The following is a 21,982-nucleotide window of genomic DNA, read 5'->3' as shown; positions in this document are numbered from 1 at the left end:
GCTACAGGGAAGGCTCGGGAGCAGGCGACAATCACCAAGTCCTAACTGTCGCCTGCCTCCCGAACCTTCCCTGAGCCCTTAAATAACCCAGGGAGGCGCGCTGCCCCCCACGGCCACTCGCTGGCCTTGTGCAGCGCCAAAAACTCCCCGGGGGGAAACGCTTCGCGTTCCCCCCGGAGCCCCCCTTCTCGTCAGGGTGTTAACTTCCCCTGCAGCCTGTAGGCGGCGCTGTGGTGCGCGGCCATCAGGGGTGGTGAGCGTTCATAGTGCTCTTTCTGTAGTACTTGAAGCACTTCCGTTTTTTGCTTGGCGATTTGGCTCCCTGCGAGTTTTCATGGCTGAGCAACTCCAGAATGGTCCGGGTTCGTCTAAGGAGTGCAGCGTCATTGCTGCATCGGTTGCTTCTGGGGTTTTCATGATTGGCAAGGAGCTTATATCCCAGAGGATTTTTGTCAATGGCTCAGAGGGAAATGACATGGAATGTTCAGGCTGTTTAAATGAACAGAAAAGGAAACCACGGTTTGGTGTTGACAGGGAGTGTTCAGGTGATTCAATGAACGAAAAGAACCTCGTTTGGGTGTCGTCGTGGAGGAGGCTCCGGATTTTCATCACGCCTCCCGGAAGAGGCGTACTGAACTGGACAGCGGCGACAGGTTCTTTTTGCATCCTAAAAGGAGTTGTGAACATGGATGCGTCTTGTGTGGATCTGAGGAATGTGACGATGGAAAATTCTGTCAGAGATGTTGTTCCTTTCTTGACATTTTGGAAGGATTCGATCCAGATCTGCATGACTTTTATGTGAGATTGAAAGATCTCACTTTGATTGAAGATTAAATTGCCCGTGATGTTGAGGCCAGTGTGATTGAGTATGTGTGGAAATGTCTGTGGCCTTTGTTTTGTTTTCGTATGGGCCTTTTGGTGCGTATGCAATGGAAGTATGGTGTACGTGTGTTAAGTGTAATGGCCCTGTTTGTGTGTATTGTTTATTAATTGAAATGCTAATGTAATTGTAGTTATGTTTTCTTTGAAGGGGGCGGGGGTTGCCGTTGTTGCTTTTCCAAATCTGTTGGCTTTTCTCTACAGAACCGCAGTCGGCCCGACTGTATCCTGCAAATATGGAAAAAAAAATGTTTTCGTCATAGTTTTAAATGTGGTTTTCCTCAAAAGTTTTGAGAAGGGTCAGACTCTTGGGCAACAGGCAGCCCGAGGGAAACAAGGATTTTTGTTCAGACCTTCTCAATTTCTTACCATTTTTTTTATTCAGTAACCTTTCCGTCGGATATGTTGGACTAAGGGTCGGACTATTTGCAGACCTATGGGTCATAGAAGGATCTAAGAATTTAACGGTTATTCATAAACCGTGAAATGTTTATTTGTCATTGTCAGTGGGTATGCTGAATGGCCTAGTTTCCAAGTGTGTGGACGTATTTGTCCCCTTCGTAATTTGTATGGTTGTGAGGGTTTCTGAGCGGGACGCCGCTCACATGAGCGCCGGGTGGGTTCATGGTGTTTGGTATGTAGTGGACATCAACATTTTGGGTCAGTGCAGGTTGAGGATGTTGTCCGCTGCACTGTATTGTTGTTCATGTTATAGAGTTTTCTACAGTGATTTATGTTTCAACTGTAGGGTTAGCAAAACCTTGACTTAGGTATGTTACGCCATAGATGGCCGGTGGTTCTGGTGGTGGCGTGTAGTGATATGTTCACCTTAGTGTGTTGTGATTTCTGCTGGGTTATCAGCGATTTTTTTACTTATGTTATTTATCCTATAGATGGCGGGTGGGTCTATTTAGGTTTTTACGTGTTCTCCCTGCCTCTGGGGTACCGGCCGGGCCCTGGATGCTGAACTATGGAGTTGGGATTTTTGCTTTTATTATTTATGCACGTTTCAGTACTGGCGTTGTTTGGTGATGACAGAGTAAGGTATAGGTCGTATTGGGCTGAGAGTGAGCAGTTCTTGGTGCTGGTTACACTTTTTGTTCATCCGTAGTAGGGTAATTTGTGATGTAGCTGGTTTAATTTACTTGTGGACTGTTTGGTTGTTGTTTTGTTTGGTGGCCAACGGGACTGTGTATAGTGCTTGCTGTTGGGTTTTGGGTGGCCGGTAGGATCCTAATCCTTTGGGTGGTGCTCTGGTGTGGCAGGCTGGAGGCACTGGGGTGTCAGCCCGGGGCAGAATGTGATTTGTGCACTGTTGGTGGTGTGTGTTAGTTCGGTTTTAGCGTGTCAGGTGTGGCAGGCCTGTGCTCCGAGGGGCAGCTCGGGGTGGAATTGGTGTTAGGGTTGGTGTCCTTGAGGGTTGGTCCTTGGTTGGAGTAGTAGGAACTATGGGTTGTTTAGAACGGGTGTTTTTGAGGTAGGGTTGTGTTGGTGTCTTAGGTGAGTATTGGGGTGGTGATAGCAGGAAGCTTACGATCTGGTATGGATTATTTATGAGTAACGATCTGGTAAGGGTCATGCATTACATGGCACATGACTTCTTCTTTTCACATAGTGCGTATTTCTGTTTGCAGCTTTTGGTTTGTGGTGGCATGCAATTAGCAGGGATGTTGACTGGATGCAGGGCATGGTGGCCACATGTTGTGCATTCTGTGTTTTTTTCTTTTATCCTTTTTAGAGTCTTGATTATTCTGAGGAGGGAGAAGTGTTGTATTCAGTGCTCGCAGATGAATGGAATGCACGCGCGCGCGTTGGAATGTATTGAGGTGACGTGCGTGTGTTCGATAGTTGTCAGTTGGTGAATGCCTGCCGGGTGTGAGAAGCCGGTGTCTTATCTCCTATGAAACTAACTTGTACGTGGAGACAATAAAGACTCGTAAAGCACTTACCTGAGTGAGAACCCATTTTGTTACAACAGGCTAATACAATTTATGACACCAAGAGTGGAGTATCCTATTCAAAGGAGTCGAGATAAGCAGCAGAAGGCATTTTGTGGACAGAAAGCTAAAATCGAATACACAAATTATATGGAGACGGAGACGATTCCACAGTGCCTAAACCATGTGACCTGCCAAGCAAGAAGAGTTGGGGCCTTCACACCTACGCGCAGCCTTGAGCCGTGCACAGATATAAGAGTTTTCACAGACAGAGAGGCAGCATCAAGGCCTACAAATTAGAAACTAATTGACACATGGCCAGTGGGTCAGTGATGGAGGGTGGCACTGGTTGGTGGGAGGGTAGGGGAGCTTAAGGGCACCGTGCACCTGGCCGACCATTTTGCATATTGCTAAGCAAAGTGGAAAAGTACAAGGTGCCGTGTTATCAACCCAATCACAATGTACCAAGTAATCTAGGATCCTATAGTCCGTAGAACCAATGAGATGTCATACTTTTAGCAGTCATTTTGTAGGAAGGGCTTAGATGCCCCACCTGACACTAGTTATCCAATCCGTTTACTCCACTATCATGTATAGATATAGTACCTATACTAAAGTTGCCTTCCTATAACCAATAGAATTGCATGCAACATTTTCTAGCATTTCACGTCAGCGATGACGAGTTTTTAGTATAAGGGTTGTGATTCTTGTGAAGTTCATCGGAGTTGAAGAGAGAAGGAAGATCGAGCAACTGCTGATATTCATAACTCCATGTTTTTTGTACTTTTCATTAAATGGACTCCCTTTGCCAAACCATTAAGTTGTCATTATTGATTTGATGCTTGAGTATGAATCTGCATCCCCATCCATCTCACGGGTGCTGCTATTCCATCTTAAAGTGCTGTTTGGGAAAACCCCAGTCCTATGGGCCGGCTGGGGTTCCTCCTGCACACACCTCTAGCACGGATTTTGAAATCTCTGTAGCATAATGATAAGCTAAATATAAGTAACAACTGTGATACACAAGCTACATATGAGTGTAAGCGTGTTCCAACTCATTGATTCCATGTCTTTCCTATTTTTGATTAGGTGATAGGTGCAAATGGGAAGTGAATAGCCCAAGTTGCAGTTACAGCCGGGTACCTATAGACAGCCTGATTACCAATTCAACAATAAGGTCAGTACAAAATGTCGTAGAGAAAAAAAGAGTGTGTTGCAGTGCCACAGTATATCATAGATATTAACACACATATGTGGTCCTAATGAGATCAATATGTATTCCCTGCAGGTCTGACAGTAAGCTCCCATGGCCATCATGCTGACACAGTCTTAATTGCCAGAAGGGGCTCTGCTGTGATTCCCAGTACAAAAAGAAAAGAGACTCCCAGACCCCCCTTTGTTTTGCATATTAAGTAACTTTGTCTCTCACCCTAAGTTACCAGGGGAATCCAGACGTGGACCCCTTACTCACTGTATTTAGAGAAACACAGCTCCACCTCACTGATGAGGCCCTACTAGGCCAAAACACATGTCTGGGTTTGCTCCTGGTACTCTTGTTCAGAGGAGAATTGCCTAGCTGTTCAGTGCTGGAATGCCCCTGGGCAGGACAAAGACTGATATGCAGGGATATTTCTCTTCTTTGAAAGGGACAGTGAGCTAAATACTTGGTTGAGACTCTCCCGGGGGCCTTCCACCAAAGAACAGGTCAATGGGCTGTGTTAGTGCTGGTAGAGAGACTCCCAGACCCCCCCTTTGTTTTGCATATTAAGTAACTTTGGGTCTCACTCTAAGTTACCAGAGGAATCCAGACATGGACCCCTTGCTCATTGTTCTTAGAGAGGCACAGCTCCACCTCACTGATGAGGCCCAAATAGGCCAAATCACGTGTCTGGGGTTGCTGTTGGTACTCTTGTTCAGAAGAGAATTGCCTAGCCTTTCAGTGCTGGACTACCCCTGGGTAGGACAAAGACTGATATGCAAGGATATTTCTCTTCTGTGAAAGGGACAGTGAGTTAAAGAATTGGTTGAGAATCTCCCAGGGGCTGTCCACCCAAGAGCAGGTCAATGGGCTGTGTTCATGCCGGTAGAGGGACTCCCAGAACCCCCCTTTGTTTTGCATATTAAGTAACTTTGGGTCTTACCCTAAGTTACCAGGGGAATCCAAACGTGGACCCCTTGCTCACTGTTCTTAGAGAGGCACAGCTCCAGCTCACTGATGAGGCCCGACTAGGCCGAAACACGTGTATGGGGTTGCTGTTGGTACTCTTGTTCAGAGGAGAATTGCCTAGGATTTCGGTACTGAACTGCCCATGGGAAGGACAAAGACTGATATGCAGGGATATCTCTCCTCTGTGAAAGGGACAGTGAGCTAAAGACTTGGTTGAGACTCTCACAGGGGCCATCCACCTAAGAACAGGTCAATGGGCTGTGTTCATGCTGGTAGAGAGACTCCCAGAACCCCCTTGTTTTGCAGTAAATGTTATGCCACATAAAGAAATGGCTAGATTGGCTGCACCAAAATGCTAATCTAGCCACATAATAACAAGTATGATGCTTGTTTTGCCAAAGATGGGCTGTTTATGTCATGCCACAGAAAGAAATGGCTAGACTGGCTGCACGAAAATGTCATTCTATCCACATAATACCACTTATCATGCCGGCTTTATTATAGATGGCCAGTAAAAATAAAATGCATTGGTGGCCACCTGGGCCCCCCAGCATCTCACACACATAAATAAGCACAATCATTATGAGTTTGCATTAAAGGTGCTGGGGTGCTGAGGGCTCTGGGGGCAGGCATGACATTTTGTTACTGGGCTGTGATAGAGGCCAAGTAAAAAATGCCATGCCTGCCCTCTGGGTCCCTAGCCCCTTGCATGCACATATAATCACATTCGTAATGAATGTGATTATATGAGCATGTAAGGGGTTAGGTGACAGGTGGGCATGGCAATTTTTACTGGGCATCTCTGATAGATTCCCAGTACATAATGCCATGTTGGGCATCTGTGATTATGCTAGGCGGTAGGGGGAGTAAGGTGGACAGGCATGGCGTTTGTTACTGGGCAACTCTAATGCATGCATAAATACACAATCACCTCCGACACGTGTGCACACACTCAGACATACACACATTTAAAAAAAAAAAACATTCTTACCTCATACTTCCTGCTTCTCTCCAGGCCTGCGCCTCCTTGCCGTGCACCACAGCAAGCAGGAAGGAGCTGCTTTGTGTAATGGCTGTACAGGACACTTTAGATGTGGTGGTGCATCATAAGCAGTTTGTGGCATCATTTGGACACCCTTTCCCTTTTTCCCTATCCACTGTTTGGGTAACATTAGTTGTAAAAGCCATTTTACCACAAGACCAGCAAAAGAAAATAACAAGACTATACGACTGGGACATACTGGTGGCATTTTTGAAGCCCTATGCAACATGAGACATATAGACCCACACATTTAGATCTATATTGACATAATCAGAAGTGACATAAGAGAAAATACCATTACAAGGAGTGCCAGTCTTTTATATTCTAGAGCATCATTTGTAGTGACATTAATAGACGTTTCCAAATACGTTTGAGCTATGTAATATATCAATGCTCACTATTGTTATTGTAACAATTCTAAAGTTTAGTAAACCATGTGAGAGGGTGTTTCAATATCAAAAGCTGCACACTAAATCGCTTCTAGGCACTCCCAATGTTGACAGATCAAGCACAGTGTGATTAATTGATTTGCCCAGGATCACACGCATTGCTTAAGTGATGAAACCAGTCAGCAGTTTAAGTACTTGACAGCATCAGATCTTCACAGCCATAAATCTAATAAGTATTTGTTTTGGGTTTAGGTTTCAAGAGATGAAATAATAATGCATTGTATAGCACACAAATCATATAAGAAACTAAACTGACTATCATTATTGTTCTAGAAACACGTCGAACAAAACAAATGAGTGCAGCTTTATTTTTCCCATCCTGTATGTAAGATCACAATAGCAGTCTCCAATGCTACGCAAACCTAAACAAATCTCATTTGACTTTGAAAACTGTGTTTGCCCTGAAATAAAATGCAGAGCAACTTGAGGGAACTTACTTCAGTCATTATTCCACACATCATGCAGCCTTATGCACCCCTCCCATGTATCACCCACCATCCCCACATCTTAAGGGAGAAAAGTCCTTCCCAGGCACCCCTCTTTTGGGGAATTAACCTCGGATCATTCTTTTTGTAATGCTTACTTGACACAAAGCATCTCAGAGGCAGCTGATGTGCTTCCCTGCTAAGCTGGGAAGGCCTTCAACAGCTGATGCTGATGCAGAGGAACAATATTAAGACTTCTACCCATCCCAAGCAGGCTCTGTGCTGGATGCGGGATAAAAACCATGAAAACGGGACTGTCTTGCAAAATACGGGACAGCTGGCCACCCTGTAAGGGCCAGATGATGTTTGGGACCTCGGGCTCCAAGCAACCACATGTTATAAAGACAGACTTTCATGTCTGAAAATCAGATGGATCAATTTTAAGGCTCACTGCCATTTTGGGGGTTGTTTGTAGTAGATCTAATGTTAAAAAGTCAGTAGCTCTTGCAGTTTATAGGGCAAGTGTTTGGGGATATGCAGACTATAGCGCAATTCTGGCTCTTGCATCAAGACCTGGGGCTCTGTTTCATAACAGACTATAACCATATGCCGCCTCTGGTGCTTTGTGTGTATTTCTGGGTGAATTACAATGCAGAGCGCAAAAAATATTAAGCCTCTACTAAAGAGTGAAACTAGAGGCACCATCCGAAGGTTGGCGTCCCTGAAGAGAGATTTTTATTCTCCAGGGGTGAATTTATTTATTTTGTTTGTATTGGAATTTACTTGCGTGCAAGGGTGACATTTTCAACAGAAATGACTTGCAAAGTGAGCTATATCAAATTCATACCAGGGACAGGAACACTAGGGCAATACAAAGGAATGTAGACATTTATGCCTCTATGGCCGGTACTTAAATATTTAAAGTTTACATAACATGGTTCTTTGGACTGAAAACAAGAGAGGTAAGCTAGGTGGTTAGTTTGGATAGGAACATGATTGGGTAAGGGGGGGCTGCTTCAATTTCTAGCAGATGGATAGGATGAGAGTACAGTCAGACACAGTCACTGAGATAGTTGGGGTGGGGGGTCTTGAACCATAGTCCAGCCAGTTGAGTGTTTGTGTGAGATGTGAGATGGGTATTAGCCAAATTGTTTGTTTATAATTGATCGAATTCGACCAGTACCTTTTGATTGATTATAAAACATACCAAAACTGTGGAGCGGGGGTTGCAGGGGTGTCCCCCGCTTCCCATGTTTGGTATTTTGGCCTGGGGGTCGCAAGGGTGTCTCCCGCTTTCTCGACATGGGAGACAGGGACCGAAAAAAAAGAAAAAAAGAAAAGTGGACTTTGCTTCGTCTAATTCGACCTGCGTTAGAGGTACAGATCTGATGCTGCAGGGGTGCAGAGGATGTGGAGGCGGGCAAACAGGTAAGCTGGGGAGGAAGGGTGGGGGGGCCCCATTTTGGTTTCATATTTGTTGGGGTTGTTTGTTTGTCTGGTAATTGTTCTAATACAAGCAGATTTGTAGCGGTCAGTTATCCGCAAATAATTATTAGACAAACAAACAACCCCAACCCATCAGATGTGGGTGTATTTTCCCAATGTTTAGGTTAGTTCTTGCTGCTGTGGCATTGGCCCTGGTAACTGGAAAAAATGTAGGTTGCTCTCAAAGAAAACCCCATGGTTGTGAGTCATGTGAATGGAGGTGAGGAGGCCAGGGAGGAGAGAGATGAAAGAAGGGAGAGCGGGTAAGGGCTGTAATGTCATTGATTATATATTCAGAGAATGTACAAGTGAAGCAGTGGAAGATGAAGATCTGAGTATCAGCGAAAAAAATGTGTTAGTTAAAGCCAAAGGATGAAATGAGTTTCCAGCGAGAGGAGATCTAATGGTTAAAGAAGAGTGAGTTTAGGACTATACCATGGCTTACACCGATGGAGAGGGGTACTGGGGAGGTGGTGTTGGAGTTCCAAGAGATGGAGAAGGAGTTGTTACAAAGATAGGTGTGTAAGTAATCAATTGCAAAATGTTTGAACTAATCAAAGGAAATGCTTTCAAAGGAGGAGTGAACCACAGTGTCAAAGACTGTGGAGCGGTCTTCAATAATGTGAATAGAGAGGAGGTGGAATTGGTGGCATTGGTTGAGAAGTTGGAGAAGATGATGAGGGCACACTCAGTGGAGCGTTTGGAACTATGAATCAGATTTTAGTGGGTTACTGAGCGAGTGAATCTCAAAATAGTTGACTATTGAAAACAGCCCTCTAGAGATGGGAAAGAGTAAGACAGACCTGCAGAATAAGGTGTTTTTGGGTCAACAATGGGTTTGCTTGGAAGAGGAATTACTGTGGCTGATACATAGTAGAAAGAAACAATGCATGTAGACAGAGAGAGGTAGAAAATAATGTAGAGGTAGGCTGAGGGGGCAGGTGCAAGATCTTTTATAGTTAAATATATTATAAAAGGGTCTGCTAGTGTGGGCAAGTGCTTAGCAGAACAAAGAATGTGTAGGTGTTCTGAGGCAGAGTAGTCAGATCGCTAGGAGAAGAGAAGAGTATGGGGGTGATTGGAAGAGGGAAGAAGGAGCAAGGGAGCAGGAGAGAATAGAAGAGTGGAAAGATTGTGCCCGATTATGGTGATTTTAGAGGAGACGTAGGAGGCAACATTGTCAGCTGAGTGAGAAGAGGATATAGGAAGCTTTTTGGGAGAGGCCAGATCTGAAACATCAGAGCTTGTTTGTAATGGTGTGAGTGGAAAAAAGTAAATTAGATTGTGAACTCGGAGAATGCTGCTGCTTTAAATTTGGTGGTAAGGGTAAACAGAGAGTCTTTCTAGTTTGCGGGGATAGTTGGCAATTACGGTTTGGACCAGTGGCATAAGCAGTGATGCACTCAGCATTTCGATAGCTGCAGAGCACCATTGTTGAGGATGTGGATGGAATGGGGGAGTGCAGGCTATAAAGTGATGATCATTAACATGGGTGGACAGTTCAGAGTTGATTTTGATGAAAATGTGTTAAATTAAGTGAGCAGGTTGAAGAGAGAGCTTAGAATCAGACTTTGACATGGTCTTCGTAAAGACCAATGAATCGGGAATGAATTTGCATTTGGTGATGGGTGTGGGATGGGGAGCAAGGGTGGAGGGGAACAAAGATGCTGAAATTAATGAGCAAGAGATCAAAGGGGGGATGGGCCTATAGAGAGGGCAGAAAAGACTAAGCTGGAAAATAGGAATATGAGATCAAGTGTGTTGCTTCGAGAGAGGATGGGAATGTATATAGGTTGAGTAGTTACTTGTTAGAGATATATGAGTCAAGTTGGAGCTGATGGGCCTTGGTCATGTTTCTAAGATTGAGTTCACCGATTATTAAAGCAGGAACTTCTCCTGGGCATGCACTAAGCAGGAGGTCAAATTTAGAGAAGAAGCAGTTAACAGGACTAATGATAAAAATGAGAATCGACTTTGAAAAATAAATATATAAAGTGCATCCTACACAAAGCATTTGAAATGAATATATGAGAGGAAATGTTGTGATGTCAGCAAACCAGCTACAACAAAAGTGAAAATGTACACAATAAATGACAAGAAACACAAAAATAATCTTTTCAGTTACATGGTACTATACAGCAATCTGCATTAAATGGAGAATGGTCAGTCCCTGATGAAAAGCACAGTATTAATGGACAAGTTAAAAAATAATGTCTATATGAAACCTACAGATTTTAAGTATAGATATGATCCACAGGTGCTTGATTACAAAAGTGTTATAATGCACCTGATTGAAAAAAATGGACATGTGGAAACATTTAACTTTAAATCCTACCTTTGCGAATGAAACAGCAACTTCAGACTAAAAAGATAAATTATACTTGATCTGCCTCCAGACAGACACAGTGATGGGGAGATATTTTCCCAACAACATGAAACGCAGACCTCTGAGGTTGGGCAACAAACTGCATGAGACAGCCTGGATTCACTAAAGGGCAAAATGTTCTCTTTGTTTTGAAAAAAAGGCACTGTGGGGAAACCAAATGCTGTTCCTCAACATCTCCATTTAGCAACAGGCCTAACCAACAATTCAGTAACAATACAGAGAAATATATCCTGAGAAGTGGCTTGCAGTGGACTTGCCCAAAGTAATCAGAAATTCCCATCAGAGAGTTCTTCCATTATGGATGCAATTCACACTTACTCAGATATGGAGTCTTGCATTTGCAACAGCAATTTGCTGCACTCCCTAAAGGGGCACAGGACTGCACATGACTCCATCAACAAACTGATCATCAACGTCCCGTTATAACCACCCTCTATGGGCTCATAAATGGCAGAGCAATGAGTCTCAAAGAGACCAACACCATATGACCTGTTGCCACACTATGAACTGCAATTATGATTAATATTTTGCAAACCCATGAAAGGGGAGAAAGATCATTGCAGTTTTACATTTTACATATCGGATCACATTTTCTTGACTAGCCTTTGAGAGGAATTTATTAGCAACTTACTTTTATAAAATTCAGGGCGAAAAACAATCAGCTGACTGTAAAACAATACATTGTTTTGGTATTTGTTAATTATGCAAATTATAAAAATGCAGACATTTTTGCACAGAACAGTTGTATGTCATTGTTTAATATTCCAGACTGTCGAGGCTATTATCCTGAGATGAGAATAGAATCTTTGAGCTAAAGTATTAGAGATAGAAAAACAAAAATCTGTTACACAGACATCATATGTTGTGCCGAGATGAGACTTGCAATATTTGATTCACCTAAGAGAAATCTGGAACACTAATTGGAAACCTAAATCACATGTGAGGAATATACTGTTTAAGAACATCACAGTCATTTAATAATGACATTGCCAAGATGTCATCACATCAAATGGGGTGTGGGGGCTGGGTTAGAATGTTACTCCATTTGGACTGCCCTGTTAATTAATATGCCCAGTGTGTACACAGTGATGGTTTAGTGTGATGTCACTTTTGGAAGACTGTCCAATCACATAGGCTGACCAATTAAAATAGAGAAATGACACACACGCCTAATGGAGTGGTTTCTAATTTATAAACGTGCAAACCCATAGATTGAAGGAAACTGACTGACTTGGATGGACTGACTGACTTACAGACTGACTGGAAGTAGGAGACAGAAAGAAAAACTGACAACAGGAGGGAAAATAGAATATCTTGCTTTTTAGGATATATCTTGGATTTCTGGCATACCAATGTGAGAGGCCCAATGCACAAGGAGAGAAACCAGGTACAGGAGGGAATCTGACCCATCCTACTGACTGATTGATGGCCACCATTTACTATAAGGGAGGAATTTAGCTATTCCTTGAGAGCACGCACACTTATCTGTGAGACAGTTAAAAGAAATTCCTCTGTTTTATTCCCAAGGGGAAATATAATTCTGTGGGGATGTATGCTCTAAAGGGGCATAGATAATGTCCCTGCCCCTCATATTTGTGAAGGTAATGAGAGGGGTTATATCAATTGACTGTACATTCAAGAACATTAGTAAATATTTCGTAAGTGTAAGAAGTGCTTCCACAAACTTTGGATTTGATAAAATAGACACAGATGGTGTGTATGTTGGTAGATCTCTGGCTCCTTTTCTGTTTAATGGCCAAGAACAGAATGGGAGCCATATAATATCACACTTTGCACATGCCTAGAAAAATGATGTAATTTAGGTAATTCCCTTTATTATATGACTGAGCAGGGTCCTATTAATCACATTGAACCATTGAAGGAAACAGGAAGAGGTTGTTTAACTATGACCCGTTTGTCCCACCTTAGATTGCCTATTGCAAAATTATAAATGTATTCTTTTTAGACACTAATGAAATAGAAACACCACTGATTGGAATCTAGAAAACATACAAGTTAAATAGGCATTGTTCTTTTTGCATGTGATTTACATACTGGAATGCCAAGTAGCCTCTCTATAGATTGAGTTTTCTAGAATGCTGTTTGAAATACTGAAACATCCATAGATTAAGGGGGAGGTTTTTATTTATTTCGAGATTTAGATTTTCTGATTTAATTTTGCTTTCCATAAAATTAAACCTTTGTCCTGAATCTGCAGTAACCTTTCAACAACTGATAATTGAGTGCTCAGGGTAAACCAAATGTACATATTGTGATATGCTTTTAAATGCTCTGCATTCAAGTTAAATGCAACTTTGACATTTCAATTGACCGAAATTTGATAATTCATCATTGTAATAATAGTTGCCATTGAGATTTCTTAAAGAATGGAAATGATGAACGATGTATTTATATTTTAGATTGGTTTTTATTATTTCTGTCTTTAATAAATAGACCTTCTGTGCAACCCTGCACAGTTCTCATCACAAAAAGGGAGGGAGGCTTTAAGGAATCAATACTGTTAAACCGGCATGTCTCATGTTAAAAGAGACAGAGGGAAAATCAAACGGTGGATTAGAATTGGTAGGTGCGTGGTTGGCAAGATCCTGCAGGATTATGTAGGGTTGGAGTTCGGAGGGAATACAGATTTAATTAGGTGAAAAAGCAGTACAGAGCCTTCAGCGAACAAGATGCCATTTTGATTACAGGGACGTTAGCAATCTATATTCAGTGGTATTGTGATTGCAAGGATGCAACCGTGGTTTGGTTACATAGAAAATATTAGGAAACCTTTGAAGAAAGTATTGTATAGGTTATTTTTTGCATGCACGCATAGAAGTTATGGATTCGGCCAAACCTTCCATCTCCTCTTATATAATGACTATGGGCCTCATTACGAGTAGGGCGGTAAGGGATACCGGGCCCCGGTAAGGAGACCGGTGCCGGTAATCCCTTACCACCCTAATACGAGGTCCCTTAGCGGGTCACTTCCTTAACGTGTTAAGAACGGGACCCGTTAAGGGACCTGGGCGCAAATAACGGGCTTGGCATACGTCGGCCCATTATTTGTGACCTCCTCATTCCCATTGAGCCATATGGGGGCTCAAATGGGAATGGGGAATGGTTTGGTAAATGGGGATTTACTGGTCCCTCCAAGGTCGGTATGGACCGGTAAGTCCCCATTGTACCAAACCGGAGTCGGTACCGGTACGGGAGGCAGTCATGGCGCAATTAGCGCCATGACTACCAACATACTCGGAATCAGGCCCTATGTCTTCTAAAGTTCAAGGTATCTGTATTCCTTGGGTAAACAAAATGCATGCAAGTTATCTCCTTATGCACGTCTACCACAAGAGTCACTGACTGCAAAATTGAAAGGGAATGGTGCATCTGTAAATAGCTTTCCCTGATAAAACACCACATGTGAAATAGTATTAAGCCATATAATCTGAGTTGATGGGGCATTGAATATCTTTTTTGTACGTTGTTGACATCCAATTGCATGTATTTTAAGATCTGAGTATTTAAGTAAGTTATATTAATTTAATATATTATCTTTATTGTGATGTATTTATGTATTTGAAATGTGTATATATATTTAGTGAACAAACTTTAGTCAAAGGACAGTTAAGGTGAATATGGTCAGTGAAATTAAATCCTTATAATTCAGTGAAAAATGATTAGTTAAAGAACCATTAAGGTGAAACTATCTAATAGAAAAAAAAACTTGAAATTCTGTAAAAACAACTTTAGTTGAAGTGACATTAAGGTGCCAATTTAATGCAACAAAACCCCTGAAATGTGGCAGGTGCTGGAATCTACGCCACCTTAACTAGACGCCAGAATTGTACAGCCTGTAAGCACCCTGATGACTTATAAATGACATTACTGATGATACCACATATGACAAGCTATTCACCTGAACTCACCCTTACATGCAGAAACATGCTTTTTAAGGTTGCGCCTCTATTTCTTCCAAGCGTGATCTGCTGTACCACTGATGCCACTCATGATGCCGTAGGTAATGCCAGTTATTTTTCACTGGATTTGAAGGGTTTTGTTGCTTTGAACTTATTCACCTTAACTGTCTCTTAACTAAAGTTTTATCACAGAATTATAAGGGTTTTGTTATGCTATCCCTCCCACCAGCTGTAATTCTGTCATTTTTTCTGATACCATAAATAATGTCATATCATTTGTTATCAAAATCTGTTCTTGTGCTACGCAACATCAGGTTTATGAAGAATTTCATCTTTTCTATGTTCACTGGATAAGAAGAGATTAATAATGGTGTACTGTGATGAGTAAGAGTGAGGTGGGGTTAGTGGTGGACTGTGACGAGGTAGACTGATTTGGTAGTACTGGGGGAGTGCCAAGAGGAAGAGTGAATTGGTGGAAGTGAGTTACTGCGATGAAAGTGTGATGTTGTGGCAGTGAAGGAGTGTGATGAGGAAGACTGAGTTGGTGGTAGTAGGAGACTGTGAGGAGGAAGAGAAATATGGTGGCAGTGTAGGGCTGTGAAGGGGAAGAGAAAGGTGGGTTAGCGGGGGGTTTGTGACAAAGAAGACTGAAGTTGTCTAAATGGGGACTGTGATGAGGAAGATTGATGTAGAATAGTTCAGGCCTGCGATGATGAAGACAGAGGTGGTGATAGTGGAGTACTGGGACAGGGAAGAGTATGTAGGGTAGCTGGGGACTATGACAAGGAGGATGAGGTGGAATAGTTAGGGACTGTGACAGGGAAGATTGAGATGAGATATCTGGGGACTGTGATGAGGAAGAGTGAGGTGGTGCTACTGGAGCACTGTGATAAGCAAAAGTGAGTTGGTGGTAGTGAAGTACTGTGAAGAGGAAGAGTGAGGTGGGGTAGTTGTGGATGGTGAGGAAGAACAGTGAGAGTTGGCATTGGTGGGGGATTTGATGAAGAAGAGTGAGGTTGATTTAGTGGATGACTGTGATGAAGAAGAGTGAAGTGGCATTAGGGGGGTACTGCAATGAGGAAAATAGAGGTGGTGCTAGTGGCAGACTGTGTAAGCGTGCAGGGAGTGTTATGGGACAGATTGCACATGGATTGGAGCAAAGAGAAGAGGAGGAGCTAGTGCCATGCATGATGGGAACAATAGTTCTTTGTTGTTTTTCTTGCTGTTATTTGTAAATAATGAAAAGCGGGATCCATAACAGGATCCTACATGCCATGCCTTAGAATTGACTGAGTTGTAGCATCATATTAACACATGTGTATGCTTTTTTTCCTATTAAATATCAGACTGCCCAGATGAATATTTCTCCTATATATTGGCTGCATAGAAAGTATGTTTCTAATGTGCTTGGAATGAAGCAGAATATTGATTAGCTTTACTTATTTTTCAAGTGTATGATATATGACATGATATCATATGGTATGATATGATAAGGCATTTATGACCTGCCAATACACAAGTGTTTCAAGGCGCGATGAGGCAAGGGAGGGGAACAGAGGGAAGACAGAGACAGTGATCTTACTAGACCAGGAGACATTGAGATCGCGCAAGTGCAGGGGATGGGTGAAGGGGAACAGTGCGAGGGGGAGGGGAAGTGCGGTACATAGGATAATCAATGAATAAGTAAGAACAATACATAAGAATAAATAAGAACAATAAATAAGAAGCGCGGCCAGCTTGTGGCAGGTGCAAAGCTAAGTGCAGACATCAGGTGTCGAGTGCTGGTAGGGGCTGTAGGGATACAGAAACAGTCCCAGAGTGCAAGGGTTGCCAGGGGGCAGTGCAGGTGTGCAACTGGTTTGGAGGGACCTTGGCCCGAAAACAGAGGGTAGCCAGGTGACCATTGCAGTTTCAGTTTCAGCCAGGAGTTCAGCAGGGGAGAGGAGGAGAGAAAGCAGAAGCAAAGAGGAAGGTCTTTAGGTGCTTCCAGAACCAGAGATGGTACACCTCAGTTTTCAGAGAGGCAGGAAGGCTGTTCCAGAGGGAGGCCCCGGCTGAACAAAGAGATCTACCACAAACTCATTGCTTGGAGAAGCGATTGACCCTGAGGGAGTTAGAAGCAGATGAGCGAAGAGCTCAAGAAGGAAGATTATTTAGGAAGATAGAGTTGAAGGTATTGAGGCTCTAGACCCCAGAAGGCCTTGTGGACAATGCAGAGGGTTTTGAACGTAATCCTTGCTGCCACTGGGAGCCAGTGCAGAGATTTCAGTCCTGGAGAGAAACGATCCCTGGGCTTGAGGCCAAGGACACGTCTTGCAGTCCTGTTTTGGATGAATTGCAGAGGGAGGAGAATAGAGGCAAGCAGATTTAGAAAGAGGCTGTTGCAGTAGTCCAGCCTAGAGAGAACCAGAGCTCTGGAGACAGTGAGCTTCTGTGGGAAGGAGAGGAAAGGAAGAATACCTCTGAGGAGGTGCAGCTGGTAGTGTGATTTCTTAGAGACGCAGACATGTGAGGCTGAGGTGAGAAACAAAGTGTGGAGTCTAAGATGACCCCAAGGTTTTTAGTCTCACAGGTGGGAGGGCCAAGAGAGGCCGGCCAGAGAGTGACAAGAAAGGAGGGAGCGGGTGTGCCGATGAGGAGAATCTCAGTCTTACTGGCATTAAGGCAGAGATCATTGGCGGCACACCACTTCTGGGTAGCAGACAGATAGTCAGAGAAGAGAGAACAAGAAGAGGTGACTGAAGGGAGCCTGAAAATGAGCTTGTGTCATCCGCATAGCACTGAAAGTTGAGGCAGAGAGTGGCAATACAGTGAATAAGAAGTGGCAGGTATTGGTTGAAAAGCCAGGGAGAGAGGTCATACCCCTGGGGAACACCACAGGTAGAGATAGAAGAGAGGAAGGACCCAAGTTGGACCTGGGAGGGTCCATCAGAGAGGACAAAAGTCAGCCAAGTCATGCCTGATTGGTGATACCCAGGTTATCACGGAGACAGTTGAGCAGGATGGCATGGTTGACCATGTCAAAGGCAGAGGAGAGATCAAGTAAGATGAGGACACAGGGGGTGTTGGAATTAAGGTTGGAGAGCAGGTCTTCAGGGATGTTCAGGAGAGCAGTTTCTGTGCTTCTGGCAGCTCTGTAGCTAGACTGATGATCATGAAGTCAACCAACAGATTTGGTGTGGAGATTAAGTTGGGAGATGGCCAGCTTTTCCAGCAGTTTGCCAAGGAAAGGGGTGATGGAGATTGGGCGATAGTTATCCGGGCAGGATGGGTTTGCAGATGTTTTTTAAGAAGAGGGTGCACCAGGGAGTGCTTCAGGGGAGAAGGGAATAATCAGGTGGCAAAAGAGTGCTTGCAGAAGTCGACCAGAGAAGTAACCAGGGTGTCAATGTGGTCCTTGATGGTTTTTGAGGAACAGGGGTGAACCTGTTTTGACGAGACTTTCATAGATCGGACTTGTCTAGAAACCTTGTCTTGGGAGAAAAGGGGAATGGCATAGAAGGAGGGAGGAGAGGTGGCCAAAGAAGGGCCAGAGGAAGAGCAGGGAGTAGGGGAGAGGAGGAGAGAGAGGACAGGATGTCCTGAGTTTTAGAGATGAAATGAGAACCCTGTGCCGTGCAGAGGGCCTGGGAGGGGACAGGAGAGGTAGAGAGCAGGCAGCAGGCCAGTTTGTCAGAGGATGTGCCAGAAGCATCCCATTTGCTTTCGGCCATCCTGCACTAGTATTTGAGGGTGATGAGGTCTGATGAGGTCTGGGTCATACCAGGAGTTGCACTTGGCTTTGGGCTTCAGGTGTATCCTCATGACAGGGGCAAGAACATCAAGAGTATCAGATATAGCAGAGTGGAGCATGGAAAGGGCTGTGTCAGGGTGTGAGTCAGCCAGAGGGGGAGGGGGGAGAAAGTAGCAGCAAAAGCATCAGCTGACACACACTTCATGGGTCGTATAACCGAGAAGGTGGGTGGCAGTGCTGGAGGTGGCTTGGCCAGAGGGGCAGAGAGGTAGAGCTTGGAGGAAATGAGAAGGTGATCACTGCAGGAGAGAGGAGTGGTGAGAATAGAGAGTGAGAGAGAGTCACAGAGGTCACAAAAGAGTCCAGAGGACAGACAAGAAGCATCCATATGGATGTTAAAGTCCCCAAGAAGGAGGAGTTGAGTGGTTGAGGCCAGGAGGGAAGAGGAGAGGTCAGCCCACTCAGAGAGGAAGGAGGAGATCTGACCGGGTGGCCGATAGATGGTAACCACAGTAAGGGAATGGCCAGGAGGGAGGGACAGCATGCAGACGAGGCATTCAAAAGAGGAGTAGGCATGAGAAGGAATGACAGAGGCAGGGATCCACTCAGGAAAGATCAGGGCTGCACCTCCTCCGGAGCAGTTGGATCGGGGCGCGGAGAGGATCTTGTAGCCATCAGAGACAGCAGATGTCAGAGGACTATTTGACAGTCGAGCGAGAGTTGAGAGTGGCAATATGGCGAAGGTTGCCGCCCTTGAAAGATTTCGGGATGTAGTACAAATCAGAGGTACACCCTGTGGAGGTATAGACGAAGCCCGAGGGGGGGCAGAAGATGAGGGAGAAGAGGAAAGGTAGCCAAGGAAGAGACAGCAGGGCGAGGCAAGGAAACTGTGGGGGAGGAGAGGGGACAGCAGGAGAGGAAAGGAATTTAATGAGGCGCGGGAAGCTTCTATCAAAAAGGAGAAGGTTGGCCTAAGGGCCTTGGACCAAGACGGTACCATTCAGGTAGACATTAATGATGATCTTAGAGGAGTGGATGCGGGCATGGAGGGCCTCCCACCAGCTGCCACCATTAATGGTAGAGAGGAAGAGAAAGGATAAAGCACACAGACCATATGAAGAGTCCATAGGTCTGGCGTGGGAACAAGAAAGAGGATGTTGGTGAGGGTCTGTCTGGAGGAAAGGGTTGGATTGGCCCCTGGGCCTTTCGGCCTGTGGCTGGACCGAAATCGTCCCTAGGGAGTGGGGGACACTTTCTAGCCATGCCTGGGCCAGTTTGGAAGAACAAAAATGAAAAACAATATTATTTTTTTCCAAATGATTATTTTTTTCAAAAAGCCTTTCATCATTTTTTAGGTCGATAAATGAGTACTAACACAGGTTGGGTGATATTGTATGCATATTTGTTCTATAAAAAAGAGCTTAAGCATAAGTGCTTTACAATAACATATTATCATTTGACCTTGGATGTCTGCTTGGATTCACAGTAATTTAGTGTACTTAGGAACAATGCTATTTGCTGCCACTTCCTGTTTTGTCAAGGAGTGAAAGGTCGGGTTTCATCGCTTCCCGGGATGTCACTTTGGGGTGGGGTCAAATGAAATCACTTCCGGTGATGTCATCAGAGGTCAAGGGGTGTGAGGAGAGGGGTGGGCCACATTTTTGAGGCGAGGGGTGGGCCACTTCTTTTGACCTGACCTATTTCTTGTCCCATTCTGGCCATGCTGGAGGAAGCACTGGTATAGGTATCAGCAATGGGGAGGCCTGGGCTGGAGACCAGGATGTCCTTTTAAACTTCTTCCTACCAGATATAGTGAGGAGAGGAGAGCAGGATAGTTAATAGAGAAGCTGTTAGAAAAGATAGGAGTGACAGAGAGCACCATAGAGTAGGTAGGGAGAGGAGAGAAGAAGAAGAAAGCGGTGGGAGGAGGAGGGGAGGCACACTAGGGAAAGGACCCAAGCAGAAGCAACAGAGAGAGACGTGACAATGGTAGTCTTTAAACAACAGGGACCTTATTACATAAACCTTGCATCGGTGCAAGGGCAATACAAATTGCCCAAGTGCAAAATAAGAATTCTTTCAATACACTTTTGCACAGGGGCAATATTTGCCCTAGTGCCAATATGGCGTAGTGTGCGCACTAAGTAAAACACTGCTCTACTGCAAAAAATCACTGAAAAGATAGTGTGATAGCCCAACAGCGTGCAAAATTGCACTTGTACTTGCGCAAAGTTTATGTAAAGGGGCCTATGGTTGCGCTACAGCGCTATGTGCATCAAAATCTTTAATAGCTGGGCCTGCAACTTCATGATCACGGGATAGAATGAAGAATTCAGCTACGATGCAGGAAACAGCATCAGGCCATCCCTGATACCTGGCACTAGATTTCAACGTTGAACAAACCTGTGCTGTCTTCATACACTACTGTCACAATCTTCCAGCCATAATGAAGAACCAGGTCCAGCACGGCTCGGCTGATGGCGGCGTAGTCTGGGTGGAGGTTGATGTAAAATGTGTCCTTATTGTCCACTGACGGATGTTTCCAGTGAGTCTGTATGTGAGGGACTTCCAGTGCGTTGCTGATGGATTGGACTGCGCTGACGGACGAGCTGTGCGATGGGCCGAAGAGCGCCGCCACGCCTAGCGCAAGCTGGTCACATGCTGAGAACAAAGGAGACACAGAGAGAAGAGAATGAGCGCGTGAAATGATGCATAATAAGATATAAAACACGATTATGAAAGGGTCATAGATTGGTTCTGAAATACTTTTTTTACTTTGCCCAGACTACAAAGGAGGATTTCCCGTCAATACAAGATTGCCTTGCAGAATATGGAAATGCAGCTATTGAGTTAAAGCTTTTTTTTAAATCATGTTTACTTCTTTACATATATTGCTTATTTGGTCATGTTTGATACAAACTGCACCACCATATAGCGCAAGATACTATATTCTATCATGCTAAACACTGGAAATACCACCAAACTCATGTTCCAATAACATGCGTGGTAAGCATACAATAACAGGAAGTGTCTGCATGATTCAGAGTCAGTTAATCCTCATTTTGGAGTACGATAGGATTTCTTCCGGAAATGGCTTACTATTGCATCCGGTACTATTTTTGTGTGGAGGGAATTTCCTCCGCAAACATGGGCCTCATCGCTAGTCTGGCCGAAGTGGTAAAACCTATTGTTTTACCAGTGCTGCCAGACTGGTAATGAGGCGCTTGAGTCTTCAAATGACAGGGGTTCCCAGGTGATTTCTATTTCTAGCTAATCTGCAGTCCTTTACGAATGGCGGATGACTAGCAACATCTCATCTCTTGCTCTTCTGAGTGGTATCGAACTCTCAGTTCTAGGTTATTGAAACCGATATACAATCCTATAATGTACATCATGTCAATCAAAGGCAGACAAGGGATTATAACACTGTGCAATGTGCAGCCAGTTATATCCACCAAGCCTGGCTCAAGACATCGAGGTTAATGAGGTCTGCGGATAGGGAAGAAATAATGAATTATGACATACCAACACTTGTAAAACATGTAATGTGTGAGTTTGC

At 44.1% G+C, this 21,982-nt stretch overlaps 1 protein-coding gene across 4 annotated transcripts in view; it reads right to left on the bottom strand.

The window, feature by feature from the left end:
• The window catches only part of GRIK1 (glutamate ionotropic receptor kainate type subunit 1), a 1,552,596-nt gene that overhangs the window by 845,247 nt on the left and 685,367 nt on the right, over positions 1-21,982 (bottom strand). For all 4 annotated transcript variants that reach the window (XM_069636357.1, XM_069636359.1, XM_069636358.1 and 1 more), the window contains exon 3: positions 20,827-21,084. In XM_069636357.1, coding sequence (XP_069492458.1) covers positions 20,827-21,084 — 258 coding nt within the window. The remainder of the gene's footprint in view (positions 1-20,826; positions 21,085-21,982) is intronic.

This window comes from Ambystoma mexicanum, chromosome 7p (assembly GCF_040938575.1).
Source record: "Ambystoma mexicanum isolate Mex_15411 chromosome 7p, UKY_AmexF1_1, whole genome shotgun sequence".
NCBI classification, from domain to species: domain Eukaryota; kingdom Metazoa; phylum Chordata; class Amphibia; order Caudata; family Ambystomatidae; genus Ambystoma; species Ambystoma mexicanum.
This window is presented reverse-complemented; position numbering and strand designations above follow the sequence as displayed.